The following is a 13,906-nucleotide window of genomic DNA, read 5'->3' on the forward strand; positions in this document are numbered from 1 at the left end:
TAGAATGGACAGAGAGAGACTGGGTACACCTGCCAGTGAACTGACATTAGCATGGCTCTCTGGTGACCAGACTTTGCTCAATTACAATGGCAGGGCCACCAGGGACTTTTAATTATTAAAAGGTAAACCATATGCCAGAGTAACAGAAGACAGCGCAGTGATCAAGAATGGCAGGAAACGGTAGCTCTTCATCTGTTTCTACTTGACATTTTGATACTCAGAAGACCTTTTCTTGAAGAAGAAAAAACTATATGCAATTAACAATAAACCTGAGGAAACGATATAGCTAAACATGCCTCAGCAACCAAACTCCTGTGTAGAAATTTACTCAGGAGATAAATATATATGAAATTTTAGATGAAGAACTTATACCAACTTTACTGCTGACTTACACTAACAATGGCACTTCTTTAGGTCCGTTTCTTTAACCGTTTAAAAAAAAAAGGCAATCAGAAAAAAAGATTAAAAAAAAAACAAAAAAAGGTAGTCATGCTCGTCATTAATCAAAATGTAATAAAACATTATAATATTCTGAGAGCCAAAGTAAATCCAAAAGAAAACACATATGGCCTCTGTATCAAATAGCAATAACAAGTCGGCTAAAAAACTGAACATGAAGATCTACAACCACATCATAAGTGGTTACAGTTTATGAATGCAACTTCTGACACACACACATACTCTCTCCAAACCAAAACAGACATCTATATATTAAAAAAATTAAGTATTGTCTTGATACTAAAAGATATAAGGATTAAAATTATAATTTCACAGGTTTAGAATGTTAAGAATAGAACTTTAGCTTCTACCTTCATACAGCTGCTTAAATCAGTCTTCTCCTTGCAGTAGCTTTGGCCAACATTCAAGTTCAATTCTTATTCTCACTGCTTTAAAACACACTATAACACCTTTCCACCATTCTCTTCCCCTCTACTCTCTATGCCATCCAACTTACATATTGCTGTCAGATTAATCCCTTCAAAGTACAGATCTAATCATATCACTCACTTAAGGGCGGGGAGGGGAAGTAGCAGCAGCTTCAAAATTTTCCAGTTAATTAGCTGAAATTCCTTATCCTAGCACTCAGGACACTGTGGTCCCAAGCTTCTTCCTTACCCTATAGTCAAATAGAACTGCACTAGGCCTTGTTTCCCGTCATTTCTGGCTTTGCTCCAGTGGTCTGCCTTGCTTCCAGTCTCTCACCTATTCGTTCAAAGGCTCATGTGACCTCCCAGAAACTCACTAGTGTTTTCCCAGACACCCTGAAGAAGCTACACCATATCCCTCTCTGGAAACGTCAAGGCACTGGCCTTAGCAGCAAGGTGTGAGAGTTGGTGTGCAACCGTCATTCCCCCGTCAGTCCCTTGACAGAATGACCTGTATCCTACTTACTCGGGCTTCATGTAGCCTATCTCACGACTGGGAGCTCAGATTCTTCTGAGAAATACCTCTAAGGAACTGACTGAGGCAGGAGAGTCATTATTAAGACACTGGTTTATGGCTTATAGAAACGTCATTAGCATAACTGTTACATATAAAAGTGTCATAGCCACAACAAATTAAGCTCCTATGTTTCATGTCAGATCTTTGCAACCTTTCAAGAAAGAAATAAAGTTAATCTCGTAATGGCACAATGTTTCAGTGAACAGATTTTTATCCAGCTAATCTCTATACGAAATATAAAATTTCTGAGAAGAGACTGTACAGAAGGTTTAAAAAAAAAAAAAAGGGTGTCACATCAGCTCTCAGATCGCTGTTAACATGGATGACCAGACCTTAAAGCAGAATTCTAGAAGCGTCAGTTGGTGAATGAGTACGGAAATCCACTATAAAGGCAGGCAACCTGGCCCTGTGGACAGAGCACTGGGAAGCAGGAGCCCTGGGTTCTACACGTGTGACCCAGCACAACTCACTTAACCTGCCTGTCCTCGGCTCCCGCACTTGTCCGACTAAGGAACTGGACCTGACGAACTCCAAGACCCACTTCCAACACTTGAAAATTCTATAAGTGTAATAATACATATCTTCACTGGATGACTGTTAATGAGAGGTGTGACAGAAGGCTGTAACTCCCTGCAATATGTAATCTTTCAATTTTATTAAAAAAATTTACGTAACTCCACAAATCTTCAACTTAAAAAAGCTCATCTATTTAGGGCTACTGCATTTTCAAATAAGCTTCCAAATTAAATGTAAATAAATAGACAACAGTAAAAAGCGATCTTTGAGGACTAAGAAAAATAAATCTAAGGGGAAAACAAAAATATATCCCCCCAAATTTCAGACCACTACAAGTACTGCTAAATAACACTTCAAGAAAAAGTGAATTTTCCAACAGAAATTTAAGATGCCAGTTATAAAACTGTCAGGTAAACAGTGGAAATAAAGTGGTAAAATGTTTCTTGCAAGCTTTTCTGGATTTCTTGTCTAACAAAATATACTGATTCAAGATACAGGGATATGAAAAGCAAAAATTTCAGAATTCCTCAGACAAGAAACTAGCGTGTTAGGAGTCTATATACCATTAAGCTAGCCTAATTTCAACTCTCTCTCCCTTTTCTTAAAGGCTTCACATAGGTGGCTGTAAGCATAAATCATGAGTTGAGGTTCTCTCAGTTTCCAGTTAGGACTGTGGGTTGGCCATGGCTTGATGGTGCCAGTAACTAGAGGTTACCGGCACTCAGCCGGAACAAAAGTATACTGTGTGGTGCTGGAAGAGCTCTGAAAAGTGTTTTCTCAAAATGCTGGAGGAAAAAAAGGTTTTTCTAGAAAATATGGACAATTAATTGATTTAAGGAACTAAAGAGCCTTTTGATGAAAGTGAAAGAGGAGAATAAAAAGTAGGCTTAAAGCTCAACATTCAAAAAATGAAGATCATGGCATCCAGTCCTATCACTTCATGGCAAGTAGATGGAGAAACAATGGAAGCAGGGACAGACTTATTTTCTTGGGCTCCAAAATCACTGCAGATGGCAGTTGCGGCCATGGAAATAAAAGACGCTTACTCCTTGGAAGAAAAGCTATGATCAACCTAGACAGCATATTAAAAAGCAGAGACATTACTTTGCTAATAAAAGTCTGTCCAGTCAAAGCTATGGTTTTTCCTGTGGTCATGTATGGATGTGACAGTTGGACCTTAAAGAAAGCTGAGCATCAAAGCATTGATGCTTTTGAACTGTGGAGTTGGAGAAGACTCCTAAGAGTCCCTTGGACTGCAAGGAAATCCAACCATTGACTCCTAAAGGAAATCAGTCCTGAATATTCAGTGGAAGGACTGATGCTGAAGCTCCAATACTTTGGCCACCTGATGCGAAGAGCTGACTCATTAGCAAAGACCCTGATGCTGGGAAAGATTGAAGGCAAGAGGAGGAGGAGACAACAGAGGATGAGATGGTTGGATGGCATTACCGACTCAATGGACATGGGTTTGGTGATGGACAGGGAAGCCTGGCATGTTGTAGTCCATGGGGTTGCAAAGAGTCGGACACAACTGAGCGACTGAACTGGACCGAATTGATATGAAGCTCTATTTCCTACTTCCCTGTCGTCCCCCCTCTCCGCCATCAAGCCAAAAAGTTTTATCACAAACAGGGCTTGGGCTCCTCATTACGACATTGCTGACTCTAGACTCAATGGATCTGTCTTACCTTCTGATGCTTTGATCGCATATCCTCCCTTCTTTTCACCAGGAGGCACGTCAAGCAGCTGCATGATTCTATCCAGAAGCCCATGGATTATCTCAAACCCAGGATTCTTGTTGTAATAAACAGCACAGAGATGCCTGTAGTTTCTTGCACCCACATCTGAAAAAATAAAAAAATAAAAGAAATGGTCAGAAGGATACGCTAATCATCACCTAAGAAGCAGATTTACCCCAACACAAACTCAGGCAAAATCAACAAAAAAGGACACCGATTAGTAAGCATACAGAGAAACAATCAACCTCAGAAAGACAAGATGATTTTTCAACCATCAAGTTCCCTGATGTGTTTTTACTTGGGGGAGGTATGGAAAACCCTCAAGGCTGGCCCATGAACAATAGGCTTCATTGTGGTATGAACTGGTTTAGGATTTAGCAACATTTTTCAGAGCCTTAAAATTTCATACTCTTTAAGGCAGAAGACTATCCGAAAGAAATAATCTTAAATACAAAAAAAAGGATTCATACAGAAAGCTATAACTTCTACATAAAGCGTTAGTTTCAACAGTGAAAATTAGAAACAACCCAAATTAGGAAATGGCTACATAGTTACAACACAATCACTCATCAGAATACTATGGGGCTAAAAGGCATCTTTGAAAGTGAAAGTGTTAGTCAACTCAGTTGTGTCCAACTCTTTGGGAGCCCTTAGACTGCAGCCCGCCAAGCTCCTCTGTCATGGGATTTTCCAGACAAGAATACTGGAGTGGGTTGCCATTTCCTTCTCCAAAAAGCACCTTTATGAAGATTCATTATAGCAGAGCTAGAACAAATACTTATAATGGTAAATGAAACAAAAAAAGGGAGGCCATGAAGTTCAAAAAGAAACAAAGCCAAATCACACTGTCTAAAGAGTGCAGGCGGGTTGGAAAAGGGAGTGAAAGTGTTAGTTGCTCAGTTCTGCCCGACTCTGTGACCCCATGGACTGCAGCCCACCAGACTCCTCTGTTCATGGGATTTTCCAGGCAAGGACACTGGAGTGGGTTGCCATTTCCTTCTCCAGGGGATCTTTGCGGACCCAGGGTTCGGAACCTGGGTCTCTTGTGCTGCAGGCAGATTCTTTACTGACTGAGCTACCAGGGAAGTGACTGTCATCAAAGTCAGGACAGTGACTGTCCAGGTAAAGGAAGGTGATACGATAGAGATGGGTCTTACGAACAGCTTAGGACACTGGCAACATTTCATTTCTTAACTTGGATGGTTAAACCAGTGTCTGCTTTATAATCTTTTTAAATTATCTATGTCATATTTACACATCACAATTAAAGTATGAAAAAAACAGCAATTTAAGAAAAGGATACAACTACGTGAATGTAACCACAAACCAAAAAATTCCATTCACAGGAAAAAGTATGTAAAGAAATGTACCTGAATGTTAACAGAGGTAATGTTTGGGTAGGATTAAATTTTTTAAAGTTTATCTATTTTCCAACCTTCCTTAATTTTTTTTTCTACTTTGAAAATCAGAACAAACTTATGATATTTTAAGAAGTTATTTATTTGGTTTTGCCAGGTCTTAGTTACAGCATGTGAGATCTAGTTCACTAACCACGGATGGATTGAACCTGGGCCCCCTGCACTGGAGTGTGGAGTCTTAGCCACTAGATCACAAGGGAAGTCCCACAAATGTAATATTTTTTAAAAGAATGGCAAAAATGCAAATGACTAGATAACAAACTGGTTCACCCATACAATGGAATACTACTCAGTAATAAGGTAGTCTTGATAACTTAGATGTATCTCAAGGTACTAAGATGAATGAAAAGAAGCCAGTTTTATACAGCAATGTAAGTGGACAATGTAAGTCCATTTATGTGACATGCTGGAAAAGGGAAAACTAAGGCAACAGAGAGGGCTTCCCAGGTGGCACGAGCAGGAAAGAACCTGCCTGCCAATGCAGAAGATTTAAGAGATGCGGGTTCGATCCCTAGGTCAGGAAGATCCCCTAGAGGAGGGCATGGCAACCCACTCCAGTATTCATATCTGGAGAATCCCATGGACAGAGGAGCCTGGAGGGCCACAATCCATAGGGTTGCAAAGAGTTGGACACGAGTGAAGGGACTTAGCATGCACACACTCAAGGCTACAGAGAACAAGATAGTCACCAGGGTTAGATGGGAGGTGGGGGAATGTGACTACAGTGGGACAACATGTGGGTCTAGGGGCGTGATAGGACTGTTTTGTATCTGTAGTGATGATTAGAAAAATTTAAAACTAATTTATTAATAAATTAGCATACAAAGACAGACTCAAATTCATTGGAGATCATTTAACTTTCTAACAAATAAACACACTTGTGGCCCTTTAATAAATTCTGGAGGAGACTGCTGCTCTACATAAACAACAAACGTTGGCTTCATTTTACCTTTCAAATTAGAAAAAGAACAAATTAATGTCTATCTGGGGGAACAAACAAAATAAAAAGCTGCTTCATATTAGCATGTATTGAGCAAAAGTTCTTCCATAGACTTATTCTCACAGCCATAATTTGCATAAAATATACAATATCTTTTGCCTTCCAGACATCCAAGTAAACAAATGAGTATTTTAATGCATTGTGTTTTACTATTAAAGTAATATAAAAATGAGTCCATAAATGGTAAAAGGAAAGGAAAACTAACATGAACGAATTATCTACTATGTGCCAGGACTTAGCAGCTATCAGCCTATTTGTCATCTTAATTCTCAAGACAATTGTGTTAGCTAGGTTTTTATTGTATCATGAAAATGGACAGGGAAACTGAGATGAAGAAACAAAAGCTCAGAAAGGCTTTGCCCAAAGTCAAGCTAACTGCCTGGAGCTAACTGTAATTAATTACACAGCTAATAAGTTACAAAACTAGGACTGGACCAGGACTGCCTAACTTTAAAACCCACACCCTCTCCACTGTACAGCAGAAATCTCTTAATCTCTAAAGGATTTAGAAGAAATCTCTAAAGGATTTAGATGAAGATAAAGAAAGTATAAGCGCAAACTTATGTATGAATATACTTGTATTGTCAGAGATGTGCATTCTTGAAATGTTTCTGATATGTTAAACAGATGCTTTTATTTTCAAAAGTTTTCATGTTTAAGACTTTTAGTTAAGCAACTGAAATAGATTATTTCTGAAAGTGAGTTAACTAAAGTTTCTAGCCATCATCAGTGTTGTAACTCATATAAATTCTATTCTAAGTTAAACTTTGGACTGAACATACATAGCGAAATAACTGTCCCTGCCATGTAACATTTCTTAGCACCCACTATGTTCAAAACACTCTACACTAAGTATCCCTAGAGGGTAGAGGTCAGAGCCAGCATAGGGCCTGCACATACTAAACGCTCAATGATTATTTTTTGAATAAATCAATAAAGCCTGGAAAGAAAGCAAAGCATATACAGAATTAAACAAGGCCAGGACCAGACAGCGGCCACATTCTAAGCCTGCCCAAGAGCCAGCTGATGGAGAGTCAGTACTGTGCCAGCCTCACTGTCTATCACTTCCACGTGTACGGATAAAGATATTTGCTATCTAAAAGCTATCATCAAAGCCGTCAGAATAAAAATTAATATTACACCCAGGCAGGCATCAAACCTCACTAATCAACCACATGCATTAATTAAAATGAGGGAACTGATTGCTCTGTAGGAACACAGGCACACCGACACACACACACACACACACACCCCTCTCTCCTCTCCACCTCTCCTCTTCTCCCTCTCTTCCCTCTCTCTGCTCACCCCGCCCACCCCATCCCCCACCCCCCGCCCACTTCCCCTTGAAGAGAAAAACATGCAATGAAATAGAACTAATTTATCCCTTTCATATTACGGACTTGCTCCTGGGTATCTCTACCATGTGGTACCCATTTGTTGGTGTCACATGCTTCCACTTTTAACACAGATATGTATTGAAACTACATTGCAGCCCCATTCTTGCTGTGAGAGAAGAGCCCCATGGTAATGCCACCATTCAGAGAGCTTAGTAACACAAACTGGAAGCTCTATTTTGGTAACCTTTGCCTTGGAATACTTCTGTCCTGATCTCCACATTATGTAAAACTTGCCTTTCTGATAAGAGGAACAACATCTGGTTTAAAGACTTAGAATTTTTTTTAAAAAATTGATTTTGATGATGAGAATAATGAAATTAGGATAAAAATACAGGACTTAAAAAAAAATTATACTCCAATCAAGAAAGGTTTCAGGATTTTTGCAGCATACACATATAGAGTAATAAGCTGTTTATTTTTTAATTCAATGTCACAGTATTTTTAAGAAAGGCCATTGATTTCAGAGCTTTATACTACACCCACCATAAGAACTAGATTAAACGCATTGAAAAGGTGCCCTCTCGCAGCCCCCACCGATGGGCTATTTTTTCTCTTCCAAATGCTACCAGTCCCTCTAGACCTGCTTCATCACATCCTGCTAAAATACTTCCTCTGAATTAACTGGATTGAATTGAAAGAGAAAAAAACCATATACTTCACATCCACCCAGAAATGTCTTGGAGAAACTGCTAGGTTTAGTAAAATTTCCACTTCCTAGGATTTTGCGCTGAGGGACAATATTACATCACAGGAAGTTCACTGACTGCATGCCACAAAATAAGAACTATTTAAATTTCATGCCAAAACTAGGGTTTGTTGGAAATGCTCAGTTCTTTATAACTCAGTTAACAGACCCCTTGTGTCATGCCATTACACAATTCTGCCTTTTAAATGGGCCTGCCAAGTATGTCAGCCTAAATTACCAGTGTCTTTCAGACTTCAAAGTAATGCCTGAAGAGGCTGATCTAAACCACCAAGAGGAGGGGTAGCTGCTACAACTCTGGAAGCTGCAAGAACATGCCAAATGATTTTATAAAGGAAGAAAAAAAGGGGAAAAGTGATACACAAAGTCCCTTAGTAAATGACTATTGCATACAATTCAAATTTTTAGAACAGGCTTCTGCTTAGTGTAGACTCTCTTTCACCAAAGGACGAATGATTAAAAACAAATTAGGGGTGTTACGTTATCATAAATGGCACAGACTGGAAAAGGACAGAGTCTCCAGGTCAATCTTTCCATCTCTCTTCTCACATTCACAGAGAAGCCCAAATGAAGATACTAGGAGAAAGCCTACTGGGAAACCAACAAAGCTCCCAGGTCAACTGGTGGCTGATCCTGAGCTTGAGAATAACTGTCTGGCCAAGCTCAGAACATAACAAATCATCCTGATCTTTAGTTTATTCCTCCAACAAATTTCTTTAATATTGGTGGTACCCATGAGATGATAGCTTATATTGCAAATTTTACTTACCTTCAGAAGAAATTCGGAGTAGGCCTACTGATTCACAAAAGCTGTAAGAATCTCGTTAAGACATACACCGTTAAAAATTAGATCTAATGTGGAAGAACAGGAACTTTTAAGCACTTTTGATAGGACTGCAAATTTGTGTTTTTTAAAAAAATCCTTTTTAGTAGAGAATTTGACAAGGTAGCAAACATTTAATGCTCAAACCTATGGACTGACCAACTTCAAAAAATACATATTTGTATAAGGGTACTAGGATGCTCATTACAGTAGATGTATTTTAGCAAAACCCTGGTAACAATCTAAAGTCATCATACAGTCTGAGTAAATACATTACAGTATATCCACACAATGGAATGCTATGCAGCCATTAAAAAGAATGAGGTGTGGGGGGTGGGGGGGCTTCCCTGTTGGTCCAGTGGTTAAGACTCCACCTTCTAATGCAGGGGGGGCACAAGTTCAATCACTGGTCGGGGAATTAAGATCCCACATGCCGAAGCCAAGAAATGAAGAAAACACACACACAACAACAACAAGCAATGAGGTAGACAGAATGCATTCATAGGGCAAAAGTACAGAATAAGACAGAAAAAGCACAATTCTATTTGAATGAACACTAAAAAGTACCTGGATCTGCGGCTACATACAGAAATGTAAAACACACAGTTAAACATGTAGAGAATGTCTGGCAACTAATTAAAGGAGCAGGATTTGGGAAAAGGTGGACACGTGGTTTTATTTTTTAATGTGAAAATAGAATTACGGTTAAAAATATGTATTTGGGAAAGTTCTTAAAGATATTACAAATACATTTGCAATTTTAAAAACAAACATAATAAAACTTAAGAACAATTTCCCTTAACTTCTATATTACAGCACTGAAGTAGAGACTTTTCTTTTTCAAATAATGCTGAAGGCCAAGAAACAAATGTGAGGAAAAAAACTATGACCTTCTCAATGCATAAAGGAAAAAGCTACATCCTTGTGGGTTGGCTTTTATTTTGTTAACATGAACCTGGAATGGATTTTTATCTGTTAAAAAAATACAATATTCAACGCATGACAGAGCACATTATAGTCACGTTAGGAGATCTTAACTATGTTGAGCCAAATGTACTAAAATAACTTTCTGTATTAAAAATGATGTTATTTACCCAGTTAAGATGCCATCACACATGTGAATGATGCTACTTCAAATATTGTTAAGGTCAATGTTCCCTACACCCATACTTTTTGAATTATTAATTGGAAGTTCTACATGCCAAAAATATAAAGTAGTAAAATTAAATTAATCCAGACTGATGACATAAGCTCTCTTCAGAGAGCCACATTCCACATGTGGATGCTAGATAATCTCCTAATATTTAATGGCTGCAGAATTAATGGACAATTTCTCAGAGGTGAAGTATTTTACAAGCTCATAATGAAAATGCTTCCACTGAGCTTTTTATCCAGCAAAGAATTATACAAAAAACTACAAAGATTGGGCCCCTTTATTTTAGTAGGTTACAATATAGAACAGATACATAAAAGGTGCAAACCAACAGCATACAGAAGGAACAAACCAAATCAAAAAACAGTGAATCAGCTATGCTTCAGGAGCCATGGTGGTGCAGGGAGCAGAACAGACAAGAATCTTAAATAAGATTTAAAAAAAATTACCTTCCAAAGTTTAAAAAAAAAAATTTCTGGATTTCCACATCCAAGCTAAGCAGGGTAAGAAGTAGAGCATTCTCTGATTTAGAAAAGCTGCAGGGAGAATGAGAAGGTTTAGGAACTATTTAAGCAGCAGTTTGGCAGGGCAGAAGAAATACAGCTCTACCACAACGGAATACCAGACCACCTAACCTGCCTCTTGAGAAATCTGTATGCAGGTCAGGAAGCAACAGTTAGAACTGGACATGGAACAATAGACTGGTTCCAAATAGGAAAAGGAGTACGTCAAGGCTACATATTGTCACCCTGCTTATTTAACTTCTATGCAGAGTGTATCATGAGAAACGCTGGACTGGAAGAAACACAAGCTGGAATTAAGATTGCTGGGAGAAATATCAGTCACCTGAGATATGCAGATGACATGACCCTTATGGCAGAAAGTGAAGAGGAGTTAAAAAGCCTCTTGATGAAAGTGAAAAGAGGAGAGCGAAAAAGTTGGCTTAAAGCTCAACATTTAGAAAACAAAAATCATGGCATCTGGTCCCATCACTTCATGGGAAATAGATGGGGAAACAGTGGAAACAGTGTCAGACCTTATTTTTTTGGGCTCCAAAATCACTGTAGATGGTGACTGCAGCCATGAAATTAAAAGACACTTACTCCTTGGAAGAAAAGTTATGACCAACCTAGATAGTATATTCAAAAGCAGAGACATTACTTTGCTAAGGTCCGTCTAGTCAAGGCTATGGTTTTTCCTGTGGTCATGTATGGATGTGAGAGTTGGACTGTGAAGAAGGCTGAGCGCCGAAGAATTGATGCTTTTGAACTGCGGTTGTTGGAGAAGACTCTTGAGAGTCCCTTGGACTGCAAGGAGATCCAACCAGTCCATTCTGAAGGAGATCAACCCTGGGATTTCTTTGGAAGGAATGATGCTAAAGCTGAAGCTCCAGTACTTTGGCCACCTCATGTGAAGAGTTGACTCACTGGAAAAGACTCTGATGCTGGGAGGGATTGGGGGCAGAGGAGAAGGGGACGACCGAGGATGAGATGGCTGGATGGCATCACGGACTTGATGGATGTGAGTCTGAGTGAACTCCGGGAGTTAGTGACGGACAGGGAGGCCTGGCGTGCTGCGATTCATGGGGTCGCAAAGAGTCGGACACGACTGAGCGACTGAACTACACTGAACTGAACCACAACTGAAGTAATGCTCTGCAGGAATGGTCTGAGCAAGAAGTGAAGGTTTGGAGCAAGCGTCCTTGCTGAGCCCAGTGAGATAACTGGACCCTCCTCAGGTCAAGGGCCTTTAACCCATTTCTCCTACTAGAACAAATATTAGAAACCCAAATTCTTCCCTAGTGGCTCAGACAGTAAAGAATCTGTCTGCAGTACAGGAGACCTGGCTTCAATACCTGGGTTGGGAAGATCCCCTGGAGGAGGGCAAGGCTATCCACTCCAGTATTCCTGCCTGGAAAATCCCCATGGACAGAGGAGCCTGGCGGGCTATAGTCCATGGGGTCACAAAGATTTGGGCAGGACTCAGTGACTAAGCATACAGCAAAAATTCTTTAAGGCACAATATGATCATCACTGATATATGTCAACAGACAACTGGATGACTGCATTATGCTAAATGTATTTATTTAAATATAAATGTTTCCTTTAAAATATAGTTTAATGTATTTATTGACTTGGCTGTGCCAGGCCTTAGATGCAGCATGTGACTCTTTAGTTGCAGCACATGGGATCTAGTTCCCTGACTAGGGATCAAACCCAGGCCCCCTGCATTGGGGGCATGGAGCCTTAGCCATTAGACCACCAGGGAAGTCCATACCATGCTAAATGTAAATCACCCTATATACTTGCTCTACAAAGCCAACCTAAGTCTTCCTTCTATCATTCCTTTTAAACCTAGACTCAGCCCTATGACGCTTGTTCTCCTGCCATTATTGTGAGCTTCGAGGCATCCTGGCAGCTTCAAGGACCACTGTGGAATAAACTGTGACAGGCAGAATTCAATCTGCACTTAATAAAAAGCCAGAGTGTGGGACTTGGCAAAATATATTTGCATTTGTGGGCACAAAGGTTAGCAATCCCACTCCACAACTGCTCTTCTGAAGTGATCTTTTACTATTGTTTGGAGTTTCTCCTCCACACTGAAAAGACAAACGTTAACAACTGAAAAAGACCAGTTAGTCACACGGCAGTCTGATCTGATGGTTTCAGTTCAGCCTCTATTGGGCTTCGTTGTTACAATAAAGCTGATAATTTACCCCACAGCAGAGTCTACATTTAACTTCTCGTTTCAGAGACACACATCACTCTACCCATTAAAAAGGATAAATCAGCTTAGTCCCTTGAGTCAGGACTAATTTTTTTTTTTTTAAACATTGCAGCAACTGCAGATCTTATGATTCAACAAATGCAGTGACGAGCTCAGCTTCAAAGAACAAGAGTGTGTCTGACTCAGAGTGGAAACCCTCACTGAGGAGGGTGCCCAAGTCTCTCACTGGGCAGGATGCCAGCCCCATGTCATGGACAGTGGAAAAGTCCACAATGGCATACGAAACTCTCTGATGAGGTCAAATGGGGGCTGAGGGGCTTTCATCCACTCTTACAGGAATGCAGGCCAGACAGAATTTGTGGGAGTCACACTGACTCCAGCACAGAGTCCCTTTCCATTTCCATCTTGGAAGACATGCTTGGCTACACAAAACTGAAGGGACGCTGAGAGTTGGGCTTTCCCTAACGTCACAAAACCAGTTAGTGGCAGTTGTCACTCCCTTCTCTGTGTGATCAGGGTGTCTTACACACTCCCTTGCAACACCACCTGTAAAAACTGTTCACTGGTCTGTCTCAAAGCTGGCAACCTTTCTCTCATTCCAAGCAGGTCCCTGGCGAAGAAAAGGAACTTGAAAAATACATTCAAGCAGTACAACGAATGAGAATGTCTTGACCACTCTTCCCACACACCTTCACCCTTTTTCAATCAATAGTTTGAGTACTGCCCTCACCAGTGAAAAGTTGGGACATTTTTATAGTTAACTGGAAGACTGCTCTATCATTTTACCTTTGATGATCTAGATTTTTTTCTTCAAAACTGTTTCATTATTAAGGAGGAAATGGCTAATGTAAATCCAAAAGAGAAGATTCCTGGTTTGAGAGACAGTAAAAACACCACTAATTCATTGAAAAGAAGTGGGTGATAAACTGCTAAAAACCAACCTTCTTATTTTAAGTAAATTCCCACAGTATGTTTGGGTTTTCTTTT

The 13,906-nt window shown here is 39.8% G+C and overlaps 1 protein-coding gene across 1 annotated transcript in view; it reads right to left on the reverse strand.

Annotated features, from left to right (window-relative positions):
• Window positions 1-13,906, reverse strand: part of FARSB (phenylalanyl-tRNA synthetase subunit beta) — a 69,502-nt gene that overhangs the window by 19,144 nt on the left and 36,452 nt on the right. Inside the window, exon 16 of the mRNA XM_052656371.1 lies at window positions 3,648-3,803. Coding sequence (XP_052512331.1) covers window positions 3,648-3,803 — 156 coding nt within the window. The remainder of the gene's footprint in view (window positions 1-3,647; window positions 3,804-13,906) is intronic.

This window comes from Budorcas taxicolor, chromosome 2 (assembly GCF_023091745.1).
Source record: "Budorcas taxicolor isolate Tak-1 chromosome 2, Takin1.1, whole genome shotgun sequence".
Taxonomy (NCBI): domain Eukaryota; kingdom Metazoa; phylum Chordata; class Mammalia; order Artiodactyla; family Bovidae; genus Budorcas; species Budorcas taxicolor.